This window comes from Elephantulus edwardii, unplaced genomic scaffold (assembly GCF_000299155.1).
Source record: "Elephantulus edwardii isolate Elephantulus edwardi_28Jun2011 unplaced genomic scaffold, EleEdw1.0 scaffold00017, whole genome shotgun sequence".
Classification (NCBI taxonomy): domain Eukaryota; kingdom Metazoa; phylum Chordata; class Mammalia; order Macroscelidea; family Macroscelididae; genus Elephantulus; species Elephantulus edwardii.
The window spans coordinates 20,434,208-20,450,147 of NW_006399767.1; the positions used below are offsets into that span (position 1 = coordinate 20,434,208).

Here is a 15,940-nt window from a genome sequence, read left to right on the forward strand (position 1 = left end):
AGCCACAGAAGGCGTGTGTAGAGGGGGGCCAAGGAAAGGTATGATGGGGAAACAATCACAATTACCATTTCATGAGGCCCTACAATCCACCCAACATCACCGGCATCCAGCTCGGTATCCCATCTCGCAGGTGAGCAAACTGAGGCTCAAGAGAGGTCTGGGAAGCTACCCAAGGTCACAGTCAGGCTGCCTGTAAGAAGGGCTGTCACACTGCAGAGCTCAGGTCTTTCCTGTCTGCCCAGCAGGGCGTTCACCTGTCTCCACGTCCAGACATACACAACCCGCCACCCCCCCACACCTCCACCCTATCCCCGTCACGGAAGTCAGGTGTAGCAATTAAACACACTGATTCTGAGATAAACTCCTGGGCTGATTCCTAGGTCTGTGACTTACTAGCTACATGAATTTGGAAAAGTCACCTAGCATCTCTGGGCCTCAGTTTCCTCCTCTGTAAAATGGGTGGCTAATAAGAGTGCTTACCCCCAGGGCTGTTGTAAGGAATAAAAGACTGTCTGAACATCGAGTGCATACAGCAGGCCTGCACAGCAGCACTGTATGAAGGGGTACCGGTACACCTGCGGAAGGGACTGTGGAGGGTGAGAGCCCCCTAGCAGTTCTCAGTGGCTTTCCTCTGACCTCAGTCCTACGTGTAAAGTGAGGCTCATACCAGATGCCGCCAGGAGCCCTGGCATTCCAAGTAAAGGTCGGCCGCCTCCAGGAAGCCCTCTGATTCCCCATGGGACAGCCCAATCTTTAGGTTTCCACGTGGTTTCACATCCCTTCAAAGTACAGTGGTTAAGGACACTGGACGGTCTCAATCTTGGCTCTACTATTTACCACATCACCTGCATCAAGGGACTTAAAACTTCCTGGGTCCTCGGTTTTCTCACTGTGGGCATAATGTATATAATGGGTCGTTGTCAAGACGGCATCCCTAACTGGTACAAATGGTTAGTGGGCACAGCTGCACATCTAACGGCCGATGTCCATCCAGAGGCACCTCAGAAGAAAGGTCTGGCGATCTATTTCCCAGAAATCAGCCTCTGAAAATGCTGTGGAGCACAGCTCCCTGTGACATGCATGAAGCTGATGTGAGTCAGAGCTGACTTGACAGCAAACCATTTCATTGTTGTTGTTGTTTAGGTTTCTGTTCCAGCTTTTATGACAGGATTGGACTCAAAAAGAGGAGCTCAGTAAATATTTGCTAATATTATATAAAAGCGTATCTTTTCTCCTCTTGTTGGGTTAGGGAGCTCTGGTAGGGAAGGAGCTGGGCTGCAAATCTGAGGACAGGTGGCTTCAATCCACCAGCAGCTCCTCAGAAGTCAGATGGGCCATCTCCTCCCCTGTGATTTACAGCCTCTGAAAACCTGCTGAGGTTAGCTATGAGTTCAGTCCTGAGTTGATCTAGTTATTGAGTTGGTAAGCTCCTTGAGGTGAGGGGGCTTGTCTCCTGTTAGGCCCATGATGCCTCGCTGGGCCGAGTTCAGGTTGGGAGCCTGGGCGGGATGGGTAGGAGTGAGGAGGCGCAGATTAACTGCCTCTCTAGTCAAGAACCCCCTGCAGCTTCTGAACTCCATCAACCTTCTCATCCACCCACTCAAACACCATCCCAGTGCAGGGACTCCTCAGGGTGATCGCAGCAATGCAACTCAGTGCTTCCATCTGGTTGTGATAAGAGAATCTCTGAAAAGTCTGGAGGTGGCAAGGCCTCATATCATCAGATAGGGGGTAGGTACATACATTAGTGATAAATATATGCATACTATACACCACAGTAAGGACACCTCTGTGTGTTCCCCTCCCCAAAGACCTGTTTCCACAGAGCCCTTTCCATCGACAGGGCTGGGCAGTGGCATCTCTCTCTTAAGAAAATCTTCAAACTCCCCCTCACCCCTGATGTGCACACATTTGCCAGCACAGGCCTCAAGTGGCCCAGGCTGCACCTCTGATGTTCTCCCACCATCGGCCCCAAAAACCCCAGAGAAGGCAGGGAGACTACCCACCGGGAGGCTGAAAGGCATTCGGGGTGGAGGGGCTGTATCTAGAAGAAAGGAGGCAGCCCCCTGCCATCCAGCCTCCTGGATGTAGGGGAAGGAGGAGGCACGGTGGTGGGACTCACCGCTGCTGGCCCAGGGCAGGTACCAGGGACAGCTGACATTCACGAAGGAGCCCGGAGGTCCATCCGGCCAGCAGGCATAGTCGTCGAAGGTCCGGTTGCAGTACAAGCCTAGATGTAAGGGAAAGAGAACCTGAGTCCCTGCCTGGCCAGCTGTGCCCCACCACTCCCACCCTTCTGTCAAGGAGCTCTTCTGTATTCTAAGCACTTCCTGGTCCACCAGGAGACTCACAGAGACACTCAGCCACCTATCAGCCTTGGGGCTTTGAGTTAGTTCTCTAACTTCTCTGAATCTGTTTCCTCATTGGCAAAATGGAGATGATCCTACCCCACAGACACTTGTGGGAATAAACATTTCATGCTATGCATATATATATAGATATACATCTGAGCATAGCAAATGCTCAATAAATGAACCACACAGGCCTATTTTAAAATTATACTTCATCCATATGGAGAAACAGTCACTTAACAAGGCTGAAGTAACCTCCTAAAGGGTATGGTGTAGGGAGCTCTGGTAGCCTAGTGGTAAGAAGCTGTGCTGCAATCCTAAAGGCACAAGGTTCAAACTCACCAGCTGCTCTGGGAGAGGAAGAGAAGCAATTTCCTTTTGTGCAATTAAATGCCTTTGAAAACCCAATGGAGGGTCATCCAGGGGTTGGTTCTCAATGGTATATAACAACAATGGCATGGCATAGAATAAGAATTGGAACCTAGGCCAGTGTGACTCCAATCCTATGCCCTTTTAAATAACCCCATAAACTTCCCCTAACATTTATGTTGCCCTGTTGCTGTTAACAGGTCATCAAATTAGTTGGGACTCATATTTACCTTATGTATAACAGAATGAAACACTGGCCTGCCCTGCACCACTTTCAAAAGGGTTGGTATGTTTGAGCCCACAGTTGCAGCCACTGGGTAAATCCATTTGAGAGACTTCTCTGTTATCTTCCACTTTATCAAGCATGAGGCCCTTTCCCAAGGACTGACTCTCCTGATAACATGTCAGGTAACACGGAGTTCTGGTGGCAAAGTCCACAGGGAGTTGCGCTGCTAATGCAAAAGTTACACTTCTCTGGTGGTTCAAATCCACCAACTGCTCCGATGACCGTCTCCTTCCATGTCATTTACAGCCTCAGAAACTCGCTGGTGGGTGAGCCATGAGTTTGTTCTGACTTGACAGCAATGAGTGGTGCTGAGAGTTAGATAACATGCTCAATGGGGAAGCTAGATAATAGGAGATTTAGATAACATGTCCAATGGGAAACAAAATCTCACCCTTTCTACCTCTAAGGAGCATTCTGTTTGTACTTCTCCCAAGACAGATTTGTTTGGTCTTCTGGCAGTTCATGGGATGTCCAATATTCTTCACTAGCACTATAACTCAATTATATCAATTCTTCCTAGTCCATTATCAGCTTGTGAACATGTATGAGGCGACAGACAATCTCCTGGCTTAGGTCAGAAGCATCTTAGTCCTCAGGTGGTCTAAGCTAAACATTTGTTCTTACAAATACATTTACTGGACTCCAAGCTTGTCCACAGGAGGCAGTGATGGTTCGGTGGTGGGATTCTCACCTTGCATGAGGGAGATCTGGATTTGGATTTTAGCCCGTGGAGCTCATGAGCAGCCACCACCCATGTGCAATGAAGGTTGTGTGTTGTATGATTCTGAATGGTAAGGAAGGAAGAAGTTCAAGCTGCACTGAAGGCACGGGCAAAATATAAGGCCCCAGGAACGAATGGAATACCAATTGACATGTTTCAAAAGACAGATGCAGCACTGAACATGTTCACCAGTCTACACCAGGAAATTTAGAGGACAGTTGCTAGACTGACAGACTGGAAGATATCCATGTTTGTTCCCATGCCTAAGAAAGTTGATCCAACAGAACATGGAAATTATTGAAAAGTATTATTAACATCACACGCAAGCGAAATACTGCTGAAGACCATTCAACAATGGCTAAAACAGTGCATAGACATGGGACTGCCAGATGTTCCAACTGGGTTTAGAAGAAGTTGTGGCACCAGGGATATCATTGCTGATGACAGATGGATAGAGGCTGAAAGCAAAGGATATTAGAAGAATGTCTATTTGTGATTTCTTGACTATACAAAGGCATTTGACAGTGTGGATCATAACAAATTACAGCTAATATTGAATAGAATGTGAATTCCAGAACACTTAATAGTGCTCATGTGAAACCTAGACTTAAACCAAGAGGCTGATGTGCAAACAGAGCAAGAGAATACGGCATAATTTAAAATTAGGGAAGGTGTGTGTAAGGGTTTTATCTTTTCTACATACATATTTAATCTGTATGCTGAACAAATTATTCAAGAAGCTAGCCTCTGTGAAGATGAATGTGGCATCAGGATTGGAAGAAGACTCATTAATAACCCTTATTACGTGGATGATACAACCTTCTTGCTGAAAGTGAGGAGGACTTGTAGCACTTGCAGCAAAAAAAATCAAAGACTGTGATCTTCAAGATGGATCGCATCTCAATATGTAGGGCAGGAAAAAACAACCCACATCTTGCCACTGAACAGATAGGTGACATTATTATAGATGGAGAAAAGATTTGAGTCTGTCAGTGATTTCATCTCACTTGAATCCACAATCTATACACTTGGTACCAGCAGTCAGGAAATCAGGAGACATATTGCACTGGGTGAGTCTATAGTCAGGGGACTCAGCAAATTATTGAGGAGCAATGATGTCAGTTTGAGGACTAAGGTGTGCCTGATTCAGGCATGGTCTTTTCAGTCACTTGCTATGCATCTGAGAACTGAACAATGAATAAGGATGACAGAAGATGAATTTTGAATTTTGGTGGTGGAGAATGGTGCTGAATATCCTATGGACTGCAAAGAGAACCAACAGATGTATATTGGAGAAGGCACAGCCTGAGTGCTCCTTGAAGGCAAAGACAATGAAGCTTTGGCTCATATATTTTGGATACATTGTTTAGGAGAGGCTATTCACTGGAAAGGGACATCGTTCTTGGGAAGGTGGAGGGGTGGCGGAAGAGAGGAAGACCCTCAATCAGATGAGTTGACACAGCGACTGCAGCAATAGGCTTGAATGTGTTAGAGTTTGTGAGGATGGCACAGGATAGGGCAGCTTTCAGATCTGCTATTCATAGGATCACACTTGACTCAACAGCACCTAACAACAACACGACACTGAACAGGTTTCAGGAGAATTTTCCAGACTAAAATGAAATAAGGAAAAAAACCATCCAGAGATCTATTTCCAAAAGCCAGTCATTAAATCCTCTAGACTGCATTGTGGGATCAGCAGTTGATCGTGGGGATAGCTCATGACCCAGCAGTATTTCATTCTTTCACGCAAGAGGTCATCATGTGTCGAGGGGCATGGTGACAAGGACAATGGCAGCTAACAACAACAACAACAGCCCAGCCCATACCTGGGCTGGGAGGTGCTAACGAGACCACAAAATGGGAAGGTGAGGCCTCCGTTCTTTCAAGGTTCAAGCTAAGGGGAGAGAATAAGAGAATAGACAGCAATTCCAAAGATGACTATAGAGAAAGTGGGTAAGGGGCGGTGGAAGCAGCAATTGCTTGGGGAAGGTTTTTCTGAAGACTGTAGCTCCTCCACACAAGCTGGACCTGGAAGAACCAGTGATTTCATAGTAGGTGAAACTGGGGTGGGAAGGCATTCCGGGTGTGGGAACAGCCTGGACAAAGGGCAGGTTTTCAGAAAAGTCTGGCATCCCAGAAAGTCCAGTGGTGCAATGTCATGGGTTGGACAGGCTCCTTGGGGTTGGCTCGCCGTGGGGAATGTGGTGAGGGCCCCCCTGGACTCACCTGTGGCTGGAGGTGGAGCCTCACTCAGGAAGTGCTGGCACTGGCGCTGGTATTCCCGCCACTTCTGCACGGTCTCTGAGAGGGACACAGCGGCTCCCTGAGGGCAACCAGAAGAGGGAGCTCATGGATCCAATCAGCTTGTGTCTTCCCCTTAACACTGTTTGTTCAGGGCTTTTTTCAATATTACTTTGAATACCAAATCCATATGCACTGTGCTTCACTCAGAACAGTGTGTTTCACACATTCCTTCACTCTCACTGTGCTTCAAACATTGTCCTATATGTGGTGTTTTAGAAAATTAATCACCATTTATCTATGCCCACTATTACTCCACCTTTTCAGGTCCCCATCAGATCTTTCCTAATTCCTTCACCTCCTCCTTCTGCTCACCAAACTCTACCATCCCAGTGATTTCCCCTCCTTCCCATAATCCACACGCACCCCCCATTCCCTGCCCTCTTTGGATTTTTATAAACATCTTACTAGTTATCCTTCTATTTGTACAATAATGGTCGTAGGCAGGCAACATTTGTCCACACTTCATTTCTTTATCTCCAGGAACTTTCAGAACTCCACATCTGACCAGGTATCAAGAGAGGGGTGAGAATGAACCGCCTCCATGAAGGGGCTGAGCCACTGCTTCCATATCTTCAACTTTCCCAGGAGGCAGGTGGGTATACAGCAAAGTGAGCCCGTTGCTGTCACCAATCCTGACTCACAACCACCCTACAGGACAGACGCTATAGAAATACCCCAGAGGGTTTCCTCGTTGTAACCTTGGCCTGACCTTGGAGTGGACAGCAGAGTTGAACCACTGGCCTTTCAATTAGTGGCCAAATACGTAACCACTGTGCCACCAGGCCTCCTCAGTGGGTACCCAGTCAATACTGGGGAACTCTGGTTGCCTAGTGGTAAGGAGTTGCACTGCCAACACAAAGGCATGTGGTTCAAATCCAGCTGTTTTGCAGGAGAAAGATGGGCAATCCTCTCCCATGTGATTTACTGCCTCTGGAAATCTGCTGAGTGCCAGTTCTGACTTGATGGTACTACAACAACAACAGTCAATACTATTGGATGGATGCTTTTGGAGGCAGGAGACGAAGGAAGAGGTGTGTGTCCCATCTGACCACACCTAGGAGAGAACACTTGCTGGGGAAACAGGCCTTCTCAATCGTCAGGGCCCCATCACCTGGTCAGCCCAACTGAGAGATCCTTGTACCTTCAACCATTCTGAAAGGGGGGACACAAGCCCAGACAGGAAGAGGGATGGTCCTGAGGGGTTCAGATCATTGAATGTCATGGTTAGGAACTTGGGGGATAGGAGTGTGGTAGGAGCCTCAGTGGTGTAAGCGGTTAACAAATTCGGCCACTAACCAAAAGTCTATGGTATAAATCTAGCAGCTACTCTGCAGAAAGATGAGGCAGTCTGCTTCCGTGAAAGATTTTCAGGCTTGGAAACCCTACAGGTAGTTCTGCACTGGCCAACATGGTCGTCATGAGTCAGAATTGACTCAATGGTAAAGGTTTTGTTCTGGGTATGGAGGGATTCAAAGCTGCAGAGCCTGGAATGTTCTCCACTAGCATCCCTTCTGCAAAATACAATCATGTTATGACCTCCAGTTTTACTGACAGCAATACGGATTCTACCGCTCAGCCTACTGTATCAACCAGGAGGATGTGGAGTCCCGGGGCCATGAGCCAAGGGGTCAGAGAAGGTCCAGGACACTGAGGGCAGGTCAGCAGTGAGAGGGGCCCTCGTACCTGTGAGCTCAATTTTCAGGTAAGGTAACAGAATTTTTGGGACACAGAACCAAACAGACCCACCCAAGTGAGAATTATCCCTTTTGCACATTTTCTCTGGGTTTGTCTTGAAACCATGTACTTCACAAAATTAATGACAATTTTGTTGACTAATTTCTTTTTGTATAGCTTTAAAGACTGGTAAGTATTTCTCATTTGGAGGCTGCAGTTGCTGAAATGACTGTGGTGCCCTCTTACATGTAATTTAGGGCTTTAACCAAAAGGTAGGGAGCTCTGGTGGCCTAGTGGTAAGAAGGTGCATTGCCAATCCAAAAGCACAAGGTTCAAATCCACCAGCTGATCCTCGGGAGAAAGATGGGCAATCTCTCCTGTGTATCTTATGGCCTCTCAAAACCTCCTGCCTGGAGGGTCAGCCATGAGTCAGAGTCTGCTTGACAGCATATAACAACCCCCAGTAGCTTAGCAGTCAAACCCACCCAGCCGCTCCTCAGGAGAAAGACCTGGAAACTATTCCCATGAATATTTCAGCCTCAAAAACCTGTTGGAGCAGTTGTATCTTTTCACATGGGGTCACTCTGAATTGAAATCAGCCTGATAATACCCAATTATGCTGAGTGAAATATCTCAGTCACAAAGGGACAAATAATATATGGTGCCACTGTTGTAGAATGAGGCTGACATTGGGGTGGGGGTAAGACTGAGAAAAACTGGATAAATTATATTTACTGCATTGAAGCTGAGGAGGGAGAGAAAAGTTTAAAATAAATATATTTTAGGGCATTATGATTATCCTAAGAGTCTGGAATGAGGGTTGCAGAGTGGAGTATACTTGGGGTGGGTGTGGGGATGTGTGGGGTGCGGGGGCGGGGATTGTGTACCAATGAAGGAGTTTGTCTTTTGCTTTTCAAGGAGAGGAGAGAACTGGGGGTGGGGGTGGGGGTGAGTGGGTGGGGAGAAAAGTGCAACAATGAATGAATGGAATTCCAAAATCTCTGTAGATGTTCACTGAAATTAATAATAATAATAATAAAAGAAAAAACAAAAAAATTATTTAAGCTATGTAAATAAATCAGAATAATGTAAAAAAAATGAAAACATTTAAAAAAAAAGACACATGTGTACTGAAAGTCAAAGAACTTCTTGTTAGACTCAGGTGCCCTGTTAGCAAGCAAGATCTAGTCTCTGGGCCATCCTTCCCTGATTTAAGCTGAGTTGGGGTTTACAGGATAGTCTCTCCTCCATAAAAAGCCCTGTGGGCACAGGGGCTCAAGAATTCGGCTCTTACAAAAAAGTCTGCAGTCCAAGCCCACCAGCTGTTGCAGGGGAGCAGGATGAAGCAGTCTGTTTCCATAAAGGCTTACAGCTTTGCGAAAGCTACGGGCAGGTCCAGCAGCTGGTTTGCGTTTAGGTTTCTCTCATTCCTCTTTCAAACAGGAGGGAATTTCTCATATGCTAACGCCAAACTATGAAGGAAGTCCCATAGACAGGGCCAAGCTGTGTTGAGCTCAGCAAAATCCTTGGAGTGAGTGTGCTGAGGACGCAGGATGAGGGCTGCCCTGAAGGATAGCACTTTCATGAGAGCCAAAAGTCAAGTGCATTTGTTCTAAACCAACTAACAAAATAAAAAATCAAAACACAACAAAGATGGTGTCATAATTTTAGTCACAACTAAAGGGTATTGCCATATTCACAAGAGCCAGTACTGATCCTTCAGCTTCCGCTGTCCCTTTCCTTCTCACTTCTTGGTCCTGGTACAGATAGATCTCCTCCTCTCAGCCACTGGACACAGCAGCTGCTAGTGATGGGATAGTGGAAAGATGGGGAGAAGGCCCCTGAGCGCTTACAGAGGAAAGCAGTCAGGAAGTAAGAGCACACAGGAGACTGGGGCAGAAGATGTATTTGGGGCAGGAAGTGGCCAAGGAAGCTCAAGGGAATCAGAAGTCCTCAGAAAGGGGTTAGGTGGGTGGAGATTGAGGGCAGAACAATGAAGATAAATGTGGTCACTCACTTCCTAGTTCTCAAGACAGGGAAGCATGTCACCTTGCCCTGAATAGATCTGTGGACACGAAACATGCCAGTATTGGGGCTCCCTGAGGGTGGTGCCATGTCTCCCCTCAGACTCGGGGTCCCTGAGGGCAGGGCCGGCTCTCTCCATCAGACTGGAAGATGGAGCTTTCTAGAAGGGGTACAGGAGAAGACACAGTGCAGAGGTGGGAACCATGGTGGCTCTGGTGATTAGAAGGAATCTGTGGGGTGTTCAGCTTACACATCAGCAAAATAAAGGTGGTTGTTATTAAGTGCCGTCGAGTCATAAATCGAGGGTAACAGCCCCTGCTCTCTGCCTCGTTACTAACATGCAAATACACGCGCGTGCACACACACACACACACACACACACACACATACACACACAGTGCGTGCGAGAGCTGTGGTGAAGACTGAATGAAATATTTTGAACAGTTCCTGGCACATGAAAATGCTCAATTAGTGGCAGTCATCCTATTTCTGCTGTTTAGGGGAAGTGAGAGTAGAGCAGATGACCTGGCTGCCTGGGGAGTCTGGGCCCCACTTATGCCTCACTCCATGATCGACACATTATCAGGAGAAGGAAACTAACACACTGTGTCATGACCAAGGACCAGTGATTCTTCCTAATTAGTGACATCTTCCAGCAGAGGCCCAGCCAGTGGGAGGGGAAGTAGAGGCGCTCTGGACCCTTGTCCTCAGGCTGGGACCTGTAAGGATGATAATGTGAGTCTCTGCTCCAAACCCAGCTAACTCCCTGGGTAGTGGGGAGGACACAGTGGCAGGTGCACCCTGCTCCTTACAGGTAGCAGAGCTGGTGGTGGACGCCAGGGCTGGAGGTCTAAGGGCCCAGGCTGGGCCAGGCTGAGCTGAGTTGTGCTATACTTCATGGGATCTCTCTGAAGGGAGTCAAGAGAATAGAGACAGCGTCTGGATAGTCAATACTGTTGTCATGCGCCACAGGGTGGCAATCAACTCACAGCTGACCTTTTAGTACTCCAGAGGCTGTAGATTATACAGGAGAAGACTGTCCATCTTCCTCTTGAGTAGCAGTTAGTGGATTCAAACTGCCCGCCTTTAGTTTATCAGGAAAACTCCTTACCCATTGTGCCAAAGAGATGCTTCCCAGATTCCAGTATTTGGGAAAGAGAAGGTCAGGAAGGAGTTTTCAGGAGAAAGTTCTGGACAGAAAGGTACTAATCCTTGGTTTAAAACCTCGGTTTTGTCTCTTCATCTGTAAAATGGGTATATCACACTTCTCAAGGGGTTATTTGCACAGATCCAATAAGATAAAGAAAGTGGGAAAACTCTCCAAAATTATTGCATTGTGCCAAAAGGCAGTATTAGAAGCAGCAGCAGAAGGAGGTGGATGTAGATGGAGTGGGAGCTCTCTGAGGTGATGGGCTTTCCATCGGAAAGCAAGCCCTCCTTCCCCAAAGCTGGGCTGTTAATCGGAAACATTCACCCTACAGTCTTCATTTATCAGTGTGAGAAATAACATTGGATTATTTGGGATTTTTAGAAACTGTTTTGGTTCAGAGAAAGAATAATGAAATCTTGGCCTCCCTGGGCCACTGAGCTGGGAGAAACGGGGAGGGCTCCCCAGAAAGAACAAGACATCTCTACTGACAAACTTATGGGTCCTTCCAGCCTGGCTCAGGCGTTCAGGCATCTCCTCTCAGGATCCTAACCTGCCACTTCCCAGAACCCAAAACAAGCTGCCAGGCCCTTGTCTGCGACCCAGTGCCTTTTCTGACTAAAAAACTCTTTGCTGTAAAGTTGGAAATGACTTACAGTTGACTTTCCAGAGAATTTTCAGAGGCTGTAAATCACACAGGAAAAAGACCGTCCATCTTTCACCCTCAGAGCAGGCGGTAGATTAGAATCACCCACCTTTGGGTTGATAGCTAATTCTCTATGAGGCCACTAGAGCTCCCTGCTTTTTCTGAAGGACTTTATGATACCTGAGTACAAGGCCTGCACACACATTATCACACGCCTCACACAGACACACTGTCACTCACATGCCACATTCTGAGCTGTGTGATACTGACGGTGTCTCCCTCCCACACAAACACACAGGCTGTCAGGCACACACTCACACAGTGACACTCGCGTGCACACAGACACAGAAACTCCTTGACTCACTCATGCAAGCCACACTGTCCCACACAGAGAAATAGCAAAGCCCCCAACACACACATGCTGTTTCTCTGGGACATAATACCAGGCACCTGCCCAAATGCCAAGACATCACATACACACACAGAGACCATCCTCTAGACACCATATCTTAAGCATGGGATCACAAACACACGTATGCCCTCAGACACACAGTTACATGCTGGAGTGCTTTACACACAGGAACTACACACAGGAACTTTCATACAGGCTCTGTCACACACAGGGTCAATGCAGAATGACACGGAAACTCAGGGTGTCATTTAGCCCATACCCCTGCTGTCACACTCGTGCACAGATATCTGTCCAGGTGTAGGCAGTAGCTATGAAAGGCCTGGTGTTTCCTCAATCCAAGGTCTTCAAGGGCAGGAAGTGGTTTCTCAGTTGACCCTGCTACAGCCCCACCCTGGGTCCATGTCCGGGAGGAAAGCTGGCCCAGAACAAAGTCCACACTGACCACTGCACAGCCTGGACTCTATCCACTCATGTCCAGAGAGAGACAGGGGACCTCTAATTGCCCCCTCCACATCCCATTTCTGCAGTCCTGGAGACACTTCCAGGGTTCGGTTCCCTCGGGTGACTAAGGCTGCCGTTTCAGAAAGCCGGCATCTCAGTCCTCTCTCCATGACTCTGTGTGATAGATAATGTGACAGATGTTTTGGTCCAGAAGAACCATGGATCAGAATGGCCATGTGTCCTGCCCAAGGTCACCAGCTAATAACAAAGTTGGCATTTGAAATACCAAATGTTTCTAACTTGAGTGTCAGTGGTTTGCCTGTCTCCTCAGCTGACCAACTTCCTCAGAGGGGTCTTGAGAAGTAAGATACAGGAGAGGGAAGTAGCTTTTCTCGGCTACAATGGTCAAGACCACCCGCCTCAGAGGCGGTCTTCTTGCCTCAAAGATTCTGCCTTTCAACTTTGCCAGAGTCACAACTCAATCTCGAGCCCTTCCTGTCCCACCTGAATAAGAGGGTATTAGAGCTCTCTGGTAGCCTAGTGGGTAAGGAATTGTGCTGTCAACCCAAAGGCAAATGATATGAATCCACCAGCTGCTCTGAGGCAGAAAGATGGACAACCTCCTCCTGCACAATTTACACTCTCTGAAAACCCACAGGAGGGTCAGCTATGGGTCTGTTGCGATCCGACAGCAGTGAATCACAAGCCCAAGACCCCAACCTTGCCCCCTTTTCTCCTCCTGCTCCTAAATAGTTAGGCTAACCTTTCTCTGAAATTTTGTCCTCCCATCTGTGATATCGCAGGAGAAACTAACCCTGCTGGCTTCATAGACAGAAACAAAATGTCAAAGTCACAGTTTTTTAAAAGCCTTGGTGCCTGTGTGAGGTTTGGCCCTAAGTACTGCAGTCTAACTGCAAACGAGGACTGTAGTCGCACAGTGGTTTAGGCTTCAGCTGCCAACAGCAAGCTGATAGTGAGAACCTATGAACATCAGCATGGAAGAAGGTTGTGCACTCTGCTATCCTAAGAGTTAAAACCTTAGGAATCCTATGGGGCAGTTCTCTGTCTTAAACAGAGAATCTATGAGTCGGTATCAACTTGATGGCGTAGGTTCGGTTTGGGTTTTAACCTCAGACACTAGCTGCTCAGAGCCCTGCAGTTGTCAGAAGTGGCGGGCACCTCGCAGCACGAAGACCTCCCTCAAAACCATACCCTTTGTGCCTGGAGCCTGCCTTCTCTACCACACACTTCTGTTATTCCCCTAACATATTCAGCTTCTGTCCTAAAGGCAGGGCTGAGAAATGAGGAGGATCAAAAGAGCAGATTCAAGGGGTTCAGCTCCTCGGGAAAGGGTGACTTTGGGAAGTAGAGACTGCCTGGAGAACCTTCCTCCCCTCTTTTTTCTTCTCTTTATAGAAACCATATCGGCAAACTTAGCCTGGAGAAGTATGAAACCAAAAAGCAAAGGGCCCTCACCCTTTGCTTATTCAAACCCATCCCAAAAAGCAAACCAAACTTAAGTTAATTCTAATTCAGAGTGGGGGGAAAAAAAAAAACTCCATTAGGTTTCCAAGCCTTTAAATCTATCTTTATGGGACAGAATTGTCTCATCTTTCTCCCATGGAAAAGCAGGTGGATTTGAAACACTGATCTTTTAGTTTTAGCAGCCCAATACACAATGCAGTACACTACCGGGGCTGCATCCCAACCCACAGGAGAAGGGAAAGATGAGAAGGAACGTGGATATGGTGACTGCTCTGTAATCCTGGTCCCCTAAAGAGCCAAGACTATATGGCCAGAGAGGGGGGCTGCAAGGGCGGCTCTCTCCCTGAGACGAGAGGCAGTGACCGGCTGGGGGACAGGGAGCTAGAGAAGAGTCTGCAAAGTAATTTAGGGAATTGAAAATATGTTGGCATCTTAGCTGAGAGGTACAACTGTCTGCCTTCAATGGGACCAAGGTAATGTCCCCTCCAGCCCATCTGCTGCCCATTTGTTTTGGGACAAATTTTGGGGTGGCGGTGGTGGGCTATGCAGGAGTGCTGGTAGCCTAATTAAGCATTGGGTTGCTATCTCAAAGGTCAGGGTTCAAACTCACCAGCTGCTCTATGGGAGAAAGACCAGGCTGCCCGCTCTTATAAAGACTACACAGCCTGGGAAAGCTTATGGGGCCTTTCTACTCTGTCCTGTAGGGTCACTGTGAGGGGGAATCCACTCCATAGCAGAGGGTTTATAGGGACCCACTGCCTAAAGATCTCAACTCTTCAAGTCTGTGAGATGGGGAGGCTCTCTGATGGTATAGTAGTTAATGGCTTGGCTCCTGACCAGATGATGCAGTTCAAACCCACTAGCAGCTCCATGTGAGAATGATGTGGCAGTCGGCTTTGCTAAAGAATTATAGCCTTGAAAACCCTATGGGGCAGTTTCACTTTATCCTATGGGGTCGCTATGAGTCAGACTCAACTCCATGGCAACTGGTGACAGGGGAAGGCAGGAAGGGGGTGGTGGATGGAGATGGTCCCCTGACAGCACTGGCCACCCAAGTCTGTACCTCTCCTCTGCTCAAGCATCTCACAGCATCCTTGGATAAGCTCCCTCCCCAGCCACAGGGTGACCCTGTGCATAGTCCAAGAGTCTAGAAAGGAGGAGAGGACCACCAGAAGGGGTGTCCCTGTGGTCCACTCTCTGCTGTCATGACAATGATGTCTGAGCCGACTTACATGTTCTGTGTGTTGTAACTAGGGAGAGTAGGGGACCACCAGGTGTGTGACAAGGGTCTGGATGCTCCTGGAGGAGCGCAGAGTCTCCTGCGTGTTTGCTGCAGGGGCTGGGAGGGGGGCCAGTGGAGGGGAAGGGTGGTGACGAGTCCCATCTGGGAGGTCACAGAGAAGGACGACAAGCTGCCACCGCAGGGTCCCTGGGGCAATGAGTCAAAAGCTGTGCTGGGGGGTTAGGGGGAGCTGGTGAAGGGGTTGCTGCTCCGCTCCAGCCCTCTGTCTGCCTTCTATGGGTGAGAGTGAGAGGCGCCACAGGGGTGAAGCCAGGGACTCAGGAGAGGGGTCAGCGGGTCTGGGGTTCTGGGGCAAGCGCCCGGCTGTGCTAAGGCCGCTGCTGTGGGTTTACCAAAAGACAGAGGAGTTGGGAAAGTGGTTTTGGGAGAATGAAGACCCGGCGCCTAAGTCAGCGCAGCGCGGCCGCGGGGCAGCTGGTGCCTGCGAGGGGGCCCGGGTCGTGGAGTGGACGCCTCCCTGGGGTTGGGGGGAGTTGTCCTCGGTGCAAGCCCCCCCCGCCCCGCCTTGGCTTTTCAGTCCACCTGCATCCAACTCTCCAATGCCAGCTGCCCCCAGGCTTCCGTCCCCTCTGCCCACGGTCGCGGAGTTTCGCTCAAGTCCCGGCCACCCCTGCCAGGACACTGCGCCTGCAGCCCGCAGCGCCACCTCTCTGCCCCTGTCCCCTGGGTCCCGAGGCTCACCTGGGGGCGGGGGCCGGCCCTGCCCACCGCCCCGAGCAGCAGGAGCGCGAGGCGGAGCGGGCCGGGGGCGCCGGCCATGGTGGGGCGCTCAG

The 15,940-nt window shown here is 48.8% G+C and overlaps 1 protein-coding gene across 1 annotated transcript in view; it reads right to left on the minus strand.

Annotated features, from left to right (window-relative positions):
- The window catches only part of GLP1R (glucagon-like peptide 1 receptor), a 54,204-nt gene extending 38,275 nt beyond the window's left edge, over window positions 1–15,929 (minus strand). The window contains exons 1-3 of the mRNA XM_006882020.1: window positions 15,849–15,929; window positions 5,957–6,053; window positions 2,123–2,230 (exon numbers count right to left, since the gene is read on the minus strand). Of these exons, the coding sequence (XP_006882082.1) occupies window positions 2,123–2,230; window positions 5,957–6,053; window positions 15,849–15,926 (283 nt within the window). The 5' untranslated portion in view covers window positions 15,927–15,929. The remainder of the gene's footprint in view (window positions 1–2,122; window positions 2,231–5,956; window positions 6,054–15,848) is intronic.
- Between the last annotated feature and the right edge of the window lie 11 nt (window positions 15,930–15,940).